Source organism: Musca autumnalis, unplaced genomic scaffold, assembly GCF_047663935.1.
Source record: "Musca autumnalis isolate F117 unplaced genomic scaffold, ASM4766393v1 scaffold_3, whole genome shotgun sequence".
Classification (NCBI taxonomy): Eukaryota; Metazoa; Arthropoda; class Insecta; order Diptera; family Muscidae; genus Musca; species Musca autumnalis.
Genome location: NW_027411866.1, coordinates 245,134,046 through 245,149,433, shown reverse-complemented (window position 1 = coordinate 245,149,433; position 15,388 = coordinate 245,134,046). Strand labels below are relative to the sequence as shown.

Here is a 15,388-nt window from a genome sequence, read left to right as displayed (position 1 = left end):
CAAATGGTGCTTTTATAGACCCTCTCTGAAACAAATGGTGCTTTAATAGACCCTCTCTGAAACAAATGGTGCTTTTATAGACCCTCTCTGAAACAAAGGATGCTTTTATAGACCCTCTCTGAAACAAATGGTGCTTTTATAGACCCTCCCTGAAACAAAGGGTGATTTTATAGACCCTCCCTGAAACCAAGGGTGCTATTATAGACCCTCTCTGAAACAAATGGTGCTTTTATAGACCCTCTTTGAAACAAAGGGTGCTTTTATAGACCCGCTTTGAAACAAAGGGTGCTTTTATAGACCCTCTCTGAAACAAAGGGTGCTTTTATAGACCCTCTCTGAGACAAAGGGTGCTTTTATAGACCCTCTCTGAGACAAAGGGTGCTTTTATAGACCCTCTTTGAAACAAAGGGTGCTTTTATAGACCCGCTTTGAAACAAAGGGTGCTTTTATAGACCCTCTCTGAAACAAAGGGTGCTTTTATAGACCCTCTCTGAAACAAATGGTGCTTTTACAAACCCTCTCTGAAACAAATGGTGCTTTTATAGACCCTCTCTGAAACAAATGGTGCTTTAATAGACCCTCTCTGAAACAAATGGTGCTTTTATAGACCCTCTCTGAAACAAAGGATGCTTTTATAGACCCTCTCTGAAACAAATGGTGCTTTTATAGACCCTCCCTGAAACAAAGGGTGATTTTATAGACCCTCCCTGAAACCAAGGGTGCTTTTATAGACCCTCTCTGAAACAAATGGTGCTTTTATAGACCCTCTTTGAAACAAAGGGTGCTTTTATAGACCCGCTTTGAAACAAAGGGTGCTTTTATAGACCCTCTCTGAAACAAAGGGTGCTTTTATAGACCCTCTCTGAAACAAATGGTGCTTTTACAGACCCTCTCTGAAACAAATGGTGCTTTTATAGACCCTCTCTGAAACAAATGGTGCTTTAATAGACCCTCTCTGAAACAAATGGTGCTTTTATAGACCCTCTCTGAAACAAAGGATGCTTTTATAGACCCTCTCTGAAACAAATGGTGCTTTTATAGACCCTCCCTGAAACAAAGGGTGATTTTATAGACCCTCCCTGAAACCAAGGGTGCTTTTATAGACCCTCTCTGAAACAAAGGTTGCTTTGATAGACCCTCTCTGAGACAAAGGGTGCTTTTATAGACCCTCTCTGAAACAAAGGGTGCTTTTATAGACCCTCTCTGAAACAAAGGTTGCTTTGATAGACCCTCTCTGAGACAAAGGGTGCTTTTATAGACCCTCTCTGAAACAAATGGTGCTTTTATAGACCCTCTTTGAAACAAAGGGTGGTTTTATAGACCCGCTTTGAAACAAAGGGTGCTTTTATAGACCCTCTCTGAAACAAAGGGTGCTTTTATAGACCCTCTCTGAAACAAATGGTGCTTTTACAGACCCTCTCTGAAACAAATGGTGCTTTTATAGACCCTCTCTGAAACAAAGGATGCTTTTATAGACCCTCTCTGAAACAAATGGTGCTTTTATAGACCCTCTCTGAAACAAAGGTTGCTTTGATAGACCCTCTCTGAGACAAAGGGTGCTTTTATAGACCCTCTCTGAAACAAAGGGTGCTTTTATAGACCCTCTCTGAAACAAAGGTTGCTTTGATAGACCCTCTCTGAGACAAAGGGTGCTTTTATAGACCCTCTCTGAAACAAAGGTTGCTTTGATAGACCCTCTCTGAGACAAAGGGTGCTTTTATAGACCCTCTCTGAAACAAATGGTGCTTTTATAGACCCTCTTTGAAACAAAGGGTGGTTTTATAGACCCGCTTTGAAACAAAGGGTGCTTTTATAGACCCTCTCTGAAACAAAGGGTGCTTTTATAGACCCTCTCTGAAACAAATGGTGCTTTTACAGACCCTCTCTGAAACAAATGGTGCTTTTATAGACCCTCTCTGAAACAAAGGATGCTTTTATAGACCCTCTCTGAAACAAATGGTGCTTTAATAGACCCTCCCTGAAACAAAGGGTGATTTTATAGACCCTCCCTGAAACAAAGGGTGCTTTTATAGACCCTTTATCTTGCAAGTAACTGCAAATGTCGTCACCACTCATAGGCCACATGGTGTAAAGCGCACTTTACACGTCAATGTAAAACTAGAAACACCTGACACATAATTAGCCAAGAATGGCAAAATTTGCCACTCTACTACCTGCTCAGCAAATTGCTGCAAAACAAAATAGAGAATAACTCCTAGTAGTTATCCAGGGAGTTAATTAGTCCTCTAAACAAACCCCCTTTTAAACACAACATACTGCTCGTTAGTACTACAAAGGAACCCAATCGATTATTAGTCCATAAAAAAGAAATTGCGTGTCAAAGAATTTAGAACTCAAACAAAATATCAGTACCAAACAATGAATGAATGATCATCATTCAAGTCAATTGCCAACAGCAAGACAGACGACACTGAAGCGCGTGTGACGAAGGACTTACATTATGCAAAGATGTGGACTTCCTTTTCATAATATTTTTGGCACCGTAAACATTTGCCGCCAAACAATACTCTGCTCCCAAAAAAATTACATTTGAATAAATGTTGAGCATACTCGAGCCAAAGACACGACATAAAAGTCTCAAAAAGATGTCAGTTGTTGGCTGTTAATATAAATTAAGGAAAAACACGAACGAACAACACTTTGTTTGATGTGCCTTCCAACCTTCCCAAAAAACAAATTTGGAAGCGTTGAACTGTAACCATTGGACATGCATCATTCAAAACATTCTCATACAGGTAGTCATCATCATCGATAGTCCTCATGCTTCTGTTGCATGCTGACCTTAGGCCATAGCAATGAACAATGAAACCGTCAAAGGTTAATGTGACGACTTCTGTGAGTGAACTTCTGAAGTGATTATTTTGCAGAGAATGAGAAGAAAATGCCAGAATCAATGATCATTGGTTTTTCCAAAGGCGATTTCATTCATTCATAAAATTTTGTTTTGTTTTGTTTTTCTTTTAAAGTAATCTTTAATAAAGAATTGCACTTACCCCTTCCACTACGTCCCACAAAACGCAAATCATTAAATTTGGCCACTTGATCTTTCATTGTTGCCCGATCATTTCGCAGCTCGGCACAACAATTCTCATCGTTGCCGGCACGTATATACACCGTTGTACCATCTCCCACATCGACCAGTGCCACAACTTTAAAGGCAAGCGGCAGGGTTTTATTCGAACGCCAATGTGGCGGTAATGCTGAGCAAAGGAAATAGGGATTACTGGTGCGAACTGGAAATAAAAAGATGGAAAGGATGGAATTATAATAATTAAATAATATTTAATTAACAATAGAATGCAGTTCTTTTATAAATATAACAACCCCCCTAAACTTTCTAGAAGTGGTGTCTTACGTCACCCAGTTTGGACTCGGCGATAAAAAGTTGGTCCCATATAACTGAGCTAATAAGAATCAGGGTGCGCTCATTAATATGAGAGAAGCCTCCCTTGTCCTGGTATGGCTATAGAAACAATTATGTATGACATATTAACCCTTCTGATTTCAGTGAGGATTATATTATTTTTATTATTTTTCGACCTGAGCATGTCCTTGTTCTTGTGTTCTTATGTTCCATGCCCGTGTACTTATTTTGGCTGAAAAATATAACGAGCGTCGAATTCAACACTCATTTAAGCATTTATGGTACACAAATAGAAAGAGTCTTAACATTCAAATATCTCGGAGTTCAAATTAATAAAAACTGGGATACATCAATGGAAATAAAAATGTCGAATTGAAACTCTTTTTTTAAATATAGAAAAATATTCACAAGCCATGACATAACAGTGGAAACTAAAAACCGATTTATTAAATGCTATATACGGTCTGTATTATTATACTCAGCAGAAGCATGGACAATAAAATCAGTAGACTAAAGAAGACTGCACTGAATTGAAATGTGGATATACCGACGGATATTAAAGATATCCTGGACTGATTACATCTCAATCAATGAAGTTCTAATGCGAATGAACACGGAAAATCAAATAATCAGAATCATAAAAATGAGAAAAACTGCTTATTATGTCCGAATATTGACTACATCCAAATACTCTTTTCGGGTACCTCCCACACCGTTTGGAAAGAGTGCAGTTGAAGGCCTCCTCTGGGATCTTTTTTACATTTTTGGCAACATGTTGTTTGCACGACTCCAGTTACAATGGTACAATTTTTTTCGGATCAAGTACATACTTCTTGAGAAATTGGCCAAAAAACTTAAAAAACCCCTATAGACGTGTTGACTTCTCTTCTGTAGGTCCGAGGCTGAGGGTAAATCTCTGTCGGCACTGCTGACTGAAACATTCTTGCTTATTTGGTCTAAACTTTTCACCTTAGATTCAGGTACCTTTCCAACAAAAGTTCAAAATTTTTCTGTAAAATGGCACGTACGAGATAATTCTCGAAGGAAGTAAACTATTTGACCCAAACGTTGAAACCGTAATAATTTTTCCAGATATTTGTAAATCAGGTTCTACCGAATTTTGCATATCGTTATATTTTTTCCAGTTTACAGCGATGTGGATCCTGCGGTGACCAATCAAAATGTCTGATGGGAACGATAATTATCGAAAAGAGTAACTGACATTGGTTCAACATTCGCCAATCGTAATTTTTCTCTCAAACTTAAATCAAGTTCGAAGATGGACTAAATCGGATAACATCTTCATGTACCTCCCACACAAAAGTTCAACATTTTCGTTGATGTGCTGTTTAAGGTTTGTTCGATGATCGTTTTGAAATTTATACCGAAGTTATTCCGATGTAACGATTTGGCATAACGGTCAGAAAGTCCTAAAACGGTTACCAACTAAGAGGACTGTTGGGCACAATAACTATCGAAAGGACTGACTGACATTGGTCCGACCTTTGCACTCGCAAAATTTTTCCTCAAACTTAAATTAAGTTGGAAGATTAACTATATCTGACAACTTCTTGAGGTACCTCACTCGCAAAAGTTCGAAATTGTTACTTAAGTGCAGTATGGGTGACGTAGGGGATGGAAGATACCAAGCAACGGCCCTGACAGGCTTTAACATGGCAAAGCCCAGGATTTATCTTGGTCCCTCTTTCATCTCAAGTGGACACTGACCTCCCCGTGGTGTCACCTGGGGAACTGCCTTTAACACCCGTTAAAGGTAGTGAGCTAACATGTGCCGGACGTTCACCCATAAGAACGTTAAAAACTTGGGTTTGGGCGTCGGGTTAGTAACCCTCCCCTAGAAAAACAGCCTACTAAGAAAAAACGAAAGAAAAGAAAAACAAATCCCTCAAAAGTTGACGACCCCCGCAAACGTTTTAAGGACCATGATCTGCGAATCTGAACCTGGAATGTTAACACTCTTTATAGAGAAGGTGCAGTTTACGCATTGGAAGATGTACTTGAAAAGTACAAGGCTGACATTATTGCCATACAGGAAATACGATGGAACGGGAAAGGCGTCACAACAACACCTAAAGGTGACGCACTGTATTATAGCTGCCATGACACAAAGCATGCGTTTGGTTGCGGATTTGTAGTTGGTCGGAGGTTAAAACATCTGGTCTCCAGCTTCACCCCAGTGAATGAAAGACTCGCTGCAATTCGATTAAAAGCAAAATTCTTCAACATCAGCTTTATTTGCGCTCATGCTCCCACTGAAGACAAGGACGAACAGACCAAAAATATTTTTACGAGCGCTTAGAAGAAACTTATGACCGTTGCCCTGCCCATGACATTAAAATTATACTAGGCGATTTTAATGCCAAAATTGGAAAGGAGAATATCTTTGGCCCAACAGTCGGGAAATTCAGTCTCCACAGTGAAACATCTGACAATGGTATGAGGCTGATAGACTTTGCAGCTGCAAAAAACATGGTAGTTAGCAGTACCAGATTTAATCATCTCGATATTCATAAGGGCACCTGGCTGTCGCCAGATCAAAGAACAAGTAATCAAATTGATCATGTTGTGATAGATGGAAGACATGCATCAAGCGTGTAGGATGTACGATCGTTCCGAGGTGCAAACATAGACTCGGACAACTGCCTTGTTGCGGCAAAGGTACGTACCAGATTAAACGTAGCAAACAGAGTGCGAACAGACACAACACGGAAGTTGGACATCGGTAAGCTGCAATCACAACAGATAACCACAGAATATTCCACTCAACTGGCCCAACTGCTTAATCAAAGCACTCCTCGTCCCGATAACATATCAGGACAATGGCAAAACATTGCCCACTCCATGCAAACAGCCGCAAAATCAGTACTTGGATACCAGAGACCTCCACCAAGGAATCCATGGTATGACCAGGAGTGTCGTGCTGCTACCGAAGAGAAAAATGCGGCATATAGGACTACTTTACAATCAGTAGCAACGCGTAGCGCACGAGAGAGATATCGGAAGAAAAGGAGAGAAGAGAAACGTCTTTTCCGCAAGAAAAAAAGAGAAATGGAAAAGCGGGAGTGTGAAAAAATCGAGATGTACAGGAGCCAGAATGAAGTCCGAAAATTCTACCAAAGAGTAAAACATCAGATGGCTTTGGTACAGGCACATCCTCCTGTAGAGACCAGCAAGGCAATCTGGTAACAGATACAGATAGCGTGCTCAGGATATGGAAGGAACATTTCTCCAATCTGTTGGTATCCAATAGTAGCGAAGTCGACGAAGATACCACAGATCCAATCCCAGAAGATGGTATTGAATATATACCACCCGGCCAAGATGAGGTAAAGACAGCAATAAACCGGCTGAAAAATAATAAGGCAGCAGGATCTGATGGCCTACCAGCCGAGCTATTTAAAACCGGAGGCGACACGCTGATAAGGTGTATGCATCAGCTAGTTGGCTCCATCTGGCAGGAAGAATGCGTACCCTACGATTGGAACCTGAGCATCCTGTGTCCCGTCCATAAGAAAGGAGATAAGACTTTATGCTCCAACTGTAGGGGCATAAGTCTTCTCCCCATCGCCTACAAGATAGTGTCAGGGATATTGTGCGAACGACTAAAGCCTATGGTCAACGAAATAATTGGACCATACCAATGGGGCTTTAGACCTGGCAAGTCCACCATTGACCAGATATTTAACCTGCGACAAATCCTGGAGAAGACCCATGTGATGCAGATCGACATCTACCACCTTTTTGTCGATTGTAAAGCAGCATTCGACAGTCTGCTACGTTCAAAGGTATTCCAAGCCATGTCTGAATTTGGTATTCCCGTAAAGCTCATGACTCTAACTGACACAATATCTTCTGTTAAAATAGGAAAGAACCTCTCGGAAGAGTTTTGTACCAAAAGAGGTTTCAGGCAAGGAGACAGCCTTTCATGTGATCTTTTCATCATCCTGCTAGAAAAGGTTATACGAGAGGCAAACGTCAAAAGAAGTGACACTCTCTACCAATAGCCACATATTACTTGCTTATGCTGATGATATAGACATCATGGGACGATCAGTAAAAGAAGTGACCGATATCTTTATGAAGGTCGAAGGAGAATCAGCTAAAGTGGGTCTGGCGGTAAACGCTTGGTCTTCTCGCCGTTTACCGCCAGACCCACTTTAGCTGATTCTCCTTCGACCTTCATAAAGATATCGGTCACTTCTTTTACTGACCGTGTCGAGACCAACTGTTGAAGTTGGTTCCTATAATTTTGAGGTAGTAAATGACATCGTCTACCTCGGCACCTCCGTAAACACAACAAATGACATCAGTTGTGAGATAAAAAGAAGAATTGTGTTGGCCAACAGATGCTACTTTGGCTTAAGTAAGCAATTCAAAAACAAAGCCACAACTTGTCAACCAAAAATAACACTCTAAAAACACTGATACTACCCGTGCTGATGTATGGCTCCGAAGCCTGGGTACTTGCGCAAGCAGATAAGGCAGTGCTTGGCGTGTTTGAGAGAAAAATTCTTCGAAAGATCTACGGACCAATCTGCGTTGACGGTGAATATCGACGTCGCATGAACCACGAGCTGTATCTGCTATACAACGACATCAATATAGTTACACGTATCGAGATGTAGCGATTGCGGTCCAATCCAATGAAGCAATTTTGAGGCTAAAAAAGGTTTCTAAAAAGTTATTAGGAACGGTTAAAGACAACCCGCACCCCCTGACCGATCTTTATTATATATAATTATTTTCCAATTGTTAAAAATTGATTAAAACAAATTTAAAAAGTTCACTATTGCGGTTAAAAAGTATCTACACAATTTTAGAAAATCAGTTTGGATTTAAATGTTTGCCATTCTATTTGGATTAAAATTCGAATTTTACCTTTTACCTAATCTTTAAATTTGCTATACTGTACTCTTCAATGAAGACATAACTGAAATCAATACTCTACACAAAAGCCTAAATTCATTCATTGTCATCTCTGATTCCATAATAATAAATATTCAAATATGAAACTGTCATCAATCCGGGCAGAAAAAACTGGTGTCATTGATACCCATGCTGAAATTTTAGCAATTTCTTGAATGAAAGTTATTTCTTGTTATGATCCTGCTTTGAAACGTGCGGTAGTGTTATTGAACGCGTGTGAAAGGATTTTTTCTTCATGAGAAGCCTTATAAAGGTTATTTTGGTATCATTGATCCTTTGTTTTTTTGTTTCTTTTTTGTATGTTTAGCACTCATGCATCAAGGAGTTACGTGATTATGTTTGGCATGCGTTAATATTGGATTTCAAATTTATGAATATGGTCAATATTCAGATTTGCTGAATGAAAGTAATACAGTTTTTTATAACAATAGAGTAAGAATAAATTAAATAAAATAAAGTAAATTAAAATAAAATAAAATAAAATAAAATAAAATAAAATAAAATAAAATAAAATAAAATAAAATAAAATAAAATAAAATAAAATAAAATAAAATAAAATAAAATAAAATAAAATAAAATAAAATAAAATAAAATAAAATAAAATAAAATAAAATAAAATAAAATAAAATAAAATAAAATAAAATAAAATAAAATAAAATAAAATAAAATAAAATAAAATAAAATAAAATAAAATAAAATAAAATAAAATAAAATAAAATAAAATAAAATAAAATAAAATAAAATAAAATAAAATAAAATAAAATAAAATAAAATAAAATAAAATAAAATAAAATAAAATAAAATAAAATAAAATAAAATAAAATAAAATAAAATAAAATAAAATAAAATAAAATAAAATAAAATAAAATAAAATAAAATAAAATAAAATAAAATAAAATAAAATAAAATAAAATAAAATAAAATAAAATAAAATAAAATAAAATAAAATAAAATAAAATAAAATAAAATAAAATAAAATAAAATAAAATAAAATAAAATAAAATAAAATAAAATAAAATAAAATAAAATAAAATAAAATAAAATAAAATAAAATAAAATAAAATAAAATAAAATAAAATAAAATAAAATAAAATAAAATAAAATAAAATAAAATAAAATAAAATAAAATAAAATAAAATAAAATAAAATAAAATAAAATAAAATAAAATAAAATAAAATAAAATGTTATAAATTCTAGCGATCAACTTTGGAACTTTGAATTCAAATAATAATTTTAAACAACTAAAACTAAAAAGTTTTTCTTTTACTATTGGATGGACCAAACGCAAACCAATTTGAAGGCATTAAAAATATAAAAGTTAATGGGAAGAAGATCTTCCTTAACATTTAATGATCACTTTTAACTTTAAGTTAACAGTTACGCTATAAATCTGTTTCTAAAATCCAAACATTAAGAAAAGAAAACTTTTAATAACGGGGGTATTTTTTTTATTTTATTTTTAATTTTGTTTTAATTTTGCTCGACCCCGTGGTCAAACGCATTTGAAAATATTCCCTTGAATTCTTGAGGTTTTTTATAAAAATGTTGTTTATTTTATATACAAAATGTCCCATTGAATTTTTGAGCAGAAAACCTCAAAAACCCCATTTTTGAAATAGCCATACTATGATTACGGTTGCGTTTACATTTCTAGTAAAAATAAATTTTTGACAAATAAGTACCCACAATTTTAGGGTATTTCTTGTGGCTTTGTCGAATCAAAAAAGTTTAGTACGTTCATGTCTACTGAGAATTTTTATTTTTAATGCTGACATTTTAAGATTATTTTCTTAAATATTTAAACCTAACTTTGGTTTTTAAGGATTAAACAAACTATAAATTGTTTTTTTTTTTTTTTTTGAAATTTGTTTGACCACACAGTGACATTTTTTGTTACAACAATATTTCTTATAAATGTGATAACAGCAATTAATAATGCAAATATAATCACAAATTTCTACCACATTACGATATGAAAGTTTAAGAGCTAATTTTTGTGGTCAAATATGCGTTTGTAATATCTTCAGTAAATTTGTTGTTATCATTGCATTTTTTTTCGAGATAACAAATACATATTAAATATTTTTATAAAATTTATATACATATTAATTAATTGAAAATGATTAGTCACAAAAAAACAAATATATATTTGCTAAGCAATTAAAAACAAACAAGCAAAAGCTATACTTAAAACGGGCCGGCTATGTAATACCAAATTTTGAATTGGGATAGCTGAGCCTCCTTTTCTATGCACATGTATCCCTAGTAATTTTCCAGTTTTGATCCTTTGATCCTTTCCTTACAGGTTTATCACATCATATCATGGTTTATCATTGTAGGAAAATTTGTGAAATTTTGATGACCAACAATTATGCGTTTGTGTTGATGTATTTTTTTCACCACGGAAGCGGTAATTTATCCTGGAATGCCTGCTCCAAGCTCTTTTGATTCGTGGCGGAATGGAGATGAGTCCCGGACCATGGATCCGTTCCGTTTTCCATATCCGCACCCACCACATTCATGTATCGGTGAGATGTAATGGATGTGGGGCACGGGTCCACTTCCGATGGTGCTCTGGCCTTAGTCGCACCCAGGATTACTGTGATTTATGGCGATCGGTTAACGTTAACCCTTGCCACCAGAGGGATCTTTGTTTCCATAGTAATTTCTATGCGGCCAAATGTGCATATTCACAAAAATAGTCTAAAATCCGCATTTAAGGCCCAATCGATGACAATTTGTTACCAGTAGTTCATTGTTTGTGGCTAAAAAACGAATCCTACAAAAAATTTTGAAAATCGGATCAAATTTCGATATAGCTATATATGGCCCAAAATACCTAAAATTGTCATACCGGAACTATACCAAAATCCGAAAAAGGGGGTAGGCGTTTCAAAAAAAAAAAGAACTTTGTCGTTTTTTTTTTTGTGCCGCCCTAATGTTGCTTGCTGCTCTACAACATCTTACATAGTGTCTTCAACTACGTCTTCCGATTCTTCGACGTCATCGAAATACAAGACAGAATACCCCACATGGTGTTGTTCAGCGCCCCGAAAATGCATCATTCCTGCAATTCAAGTGCAACGGTCTTCCCAATAAGGTCAGCGAAATGGTGAATTTTATGAGTAGGGAAAAACATCAGGGCATCACGATCCAAAAAACAAAGCTCACCGTCACCTGTAGCTTGCACCGTTACGATAGTTACAGCCGTTTTGCTGAATGATGTTACAAGAAACGGAGGAGGAAGAGGATTTGCATTCCTAATACATCAGTCTGTCCCGTACAGATCTTGAGCTTGACTCTAGTGACTCATACATGGAATGTATGGGTGTAGCAGTAAAGAGTGGTACTGCCGAGGAAGAGCTGCTTAATATTTACATACCGCTGACGAATAGCTGTGTCTCACGTTATATGCCCGATATTACTTTGGTTTTAGAGGGCAATAACCGTCTAGCGGTAGGGGACTTCAATGGCCATTATGAGGTTAGGCATTCAGTCCTAATGACCAGAGGGGTACAGTGCGGGTCAAGCAATTTGATAGCTCCACGTGTTGCACAGTCACCGCTTCAGAGAGCTTTCCATTCCCTCAGATCATCGGGAAGATGAGTGAACAACAGCAGCAGATCGCTGGTCGAATACCCGAAATCAGACCAAATTTCCCAACAAAGACTTCGTCGTACAAACTTTGAAGTCCCCTGATTTGGATAACCTTCTCCTGAAGTGAAGAGGCGAACATAAGTGGAAGAAGTGGCTAGACCTAGCAACGCAACATTATTGCAGGATTAAGCAAATTATGGGCAACGGGTAAATCACTCTCGCTACCAGGAAAGAAGGACGATAGAACGGCTGTTAGTTTCAACGGCGTAACAATAATGGACCCAAAGAGGTACACGTGTTATTTTAACCGGCACCCCGAGAGTGCTAGGGGAAGAGGAGTGTGGCACACCGTACAAGAAAGCCCTTCCAGCCGAGGAGGTACCACCACAATTTACGATGTTGCAGACGCCATCCCTAACTCGAAATCGTCCAAAGTGTTGGGCCCACACGGAATATCAATGGTAATGGTTAAACAACTGGGTGAACCCGGAGTTGAGTATTTGAGAATTGTCTTCAATTTATCGTTAGCCACTCTTATTGTTCCAGAAGCCTACAAAGTTCAGAGGGTGGTCCCGCTATTGAAGCCAGACAAGGATACCAGCAGCGCGAATTGTACAGGCCAATTTCCTTGGGAGCCACCGTGGAACAGTGGTAAACGCGTGCACTAAGAAGGTCTGCGATTCAATCCCTGTCCAGGACAGCAAACTTTTCGGCGGTGGCAAATTTCCTCAGTGTAATGTTGGCTAGCATTTCCTGACTATTTCAGCCCTAATAAACTTCTCTACAAGTGGGGTCGTAAGACATTCCGTTCGGATTCGTCACTTAAAAGTAGACCCCATATCATTGAGCCAATATGAATTGATGTGCACTCATTGATATGAGAGAAGTCTCCCTTGATGTATTTCCCACCTCGCCAGTAGTAAAGATTCTCGAGTCACTACTTATCTCCATGCTGAGAAGTTGTTTCCCAACATCAATATGGTATCAGAATAATACACAGAACCACAACGGCATAGCTCGTCATATCCACACATATCAGTCGAAGACTGAATCAGAAAAGGTCCTGCGACCGAATATTCATGATGGCTCTTAACACTACCGAAGGCCCTCGATACCGTCAACCATGCCAAACTGTTCGAGAACCTAGAGAAGACATCCATCCATGTTTGAAACGTTGTAGAATCAACTATATGTGTGGACGCTAGCTGTTTGTGGAATTCAATAGTAAGAAGTGGAAGATCCAGACCTTGGTGTCGGGTCCTAACGTAGATGACATATGTGGTTAAATATCTTAGTATAGTTAACTTAGTTCAGTTCTTCCATCTGAGGAATACCAAAATATCCGCCGCCACACTGTTCACCACCTGGAGGGCTAGAGTAAGGCTCCCCCTGCACATATTGGTCGATGGTGCTTTGATTCCAACACTAACTACCCCATGATAATGGGTGTAACGTTCGTAAGGTTCTCAAGTCGCAGGTTTGGTTTAAATGTTACACATAGTAAAGGGAGTAAAAATATCGGTTTGTCCGAACTGTTTTAGTTAAACACATAAGCTCTGTTCCAGTCGTTCGACACTTTTGCAACATTTGTAACTTTTGCCAGTTAATAATGTACGGGGACAGGCCAATAATAATCTACAAATACTTTAAAGGCCTCGACACATAGTCCCAATTTACATTGGGCGAGTTTACTTGCGGCAATTGTCATTTTGTAGGAGAGAGAGGTGAGGCATATGGTAACCCTTTGCCTCTCAGCACCCTCTCTCGCCAACAAACTGACAATTGCCGCAAGTAAACTCGCCTAATGTAAATTGGGACTTAAGGAATAAAGAAATGTCAGCACCACATTTCAATTAGGTCGAACTTGGTCTTTGGTCTTTTATCAGAAATGAATTAAGCAAGAAAGTTGAGCGGCTTATGTACCCAGGCCTTAAGTCTTTGCGGTCTTTCGTTAATGTGAAATATTCTTTGATTTGCTGAACACCAACCCATAAAACTGTCTTGTCCTCAGACTAGAGATTTATCAAAGACGATTATATTCCCGAACACAGAATCACATTACTATATACCTCCGCAAAAAGAAAAAAAACAAACTACTTACCCAATTCATTTGGAAACTGTTGGTGGGCCTGCAGTATAGATCTCTCCAAAAATGCCAAATCCGGATGCAACCCATTATGGTTGTTGTTATTTCCACCATTGTTGTTCTTGCCATTATTTGAATTGACAGTGCCATTTGTTGTTGTTGCATTATTTGCCGTGCTACTGCTATTATTACTATTGGCTGTGCCATTACTGGCTGCTCCATTTGGTGAATTACTGCCCACACTGGCTGCTGAACTACTGGCGGCAACTATTGTATCCGATGCCATTGATGCTGGACCACCACCTTCCGAATTCCAAAGTGTGTGAGATGTTGTGTGGCCGCCGCCGCCGTGATGTGTTGTATGAGGCGGGTGGAGATGATGATGATGGTGGGAGGAGTGGTGGTTATGGTGATTGCTGTTTGTATGGCCTTGAGCAGCAGCCGCCGCAGCAGTATGTGAATGCGTAGGGTGATGATGTGAATGCGTATGATGATGATGATGTTGGCTGTGGTGATTATGATGTTGTTGCTGCAGCAATGTTGTTGTTGCCGAACCAGAAATCACCATGTTTGCACTTAAGTTTTCCGATGGTGAAATATTGGTGGTAGCACCTGATGCTTCTTCAATGATGCTACCACCACCACTCAGCAATAGTGGTGTAGTGGCAACAACGGCTGCTAAAGCTGAACTTGACGACGACGTTGAGGTATAAGCTGTTGCCGCACCACCACCACCACCGACCTGTTGACTACTACTGCTGCTGCTACTATTGGTCACTAATGATGACGTTAAATGCATTCGCAATGTGTGTAAAGAATTTTTCGGAGCTATTTTGGCGGTTTATTTTAATACACTTCCTTTAGATTAGATTCTTTTTCTTTAATGCACTTCCGCTGTTTGTTGTTAGTACTTTTGCATAACTTTTTTATTTCAAGTACAATAGAGATTTTTTTTGCTTTCTTGTTGTTTTTCATGCGAATATCAGCTATTTATTTGAGTTGGTTTTTTGGCAGCACTCATTTGAATTCGCTGAATTTTGAAATTTCTTCATTATTTAGGCGATAGCAATAATCTAAAATGTAGAACACACACGCACTGTTAGAAGCTTAGCTTTAAAGCGACAAGAAATTCGCTGGAATATTTAACAAATAAACCATATTTCCTTCTAAAGAATTTATTTTAATATTTATGAGAATGAAAATTTTCTAAGAATGAATGAAAAGGCTTTAGGATTAGGGAAATGTGATTAAACAACAAAAACATTGTTTTTATTTTAAGTCGTTTGGATTAATTTAAGATTAACAATTATAGCGAAAAAGAGACCTAATATTACATTACTGTGAATTGAAAAATTTGTAGAATTGAAAATTA

The 15,388-nt window shown here is 37.5% G+C and overlaps 1 protein-coding gene across 4 annotated transcripts in view; it reads right to left on the bottom strand.

The window, feature by feature from the left end:
- lz (lozenge) overlaps positions 1-15,388 on the bottom strand; it is a 104,562-nt gene that overhangs the window by 69,341 nt on the left and 19,833 nt on the right. For all 4 annotated transcript variants that reach the window (XM_073977570.1, XM_073977567.1, XM_073977568.1 and 1 more), the window contains exons 2-3: positions 14,032-15,089; positions 3,015-3,254 (exon numbers count right to left, since the gene is read on the bottom strand). In XM_073977570.1, coding sequence (XP_073833671.1) covers positions 3,015-3,254; positions 14,032-14,815 — 1,024 coding nt within the window. In that variant the 5' untranslated portion in view covers positions 14,816-15,089. The remainder of the gene's footprint in view (positions 1-3,014; positions 3,255-14,031; positions 15,090-15,388) is intronic.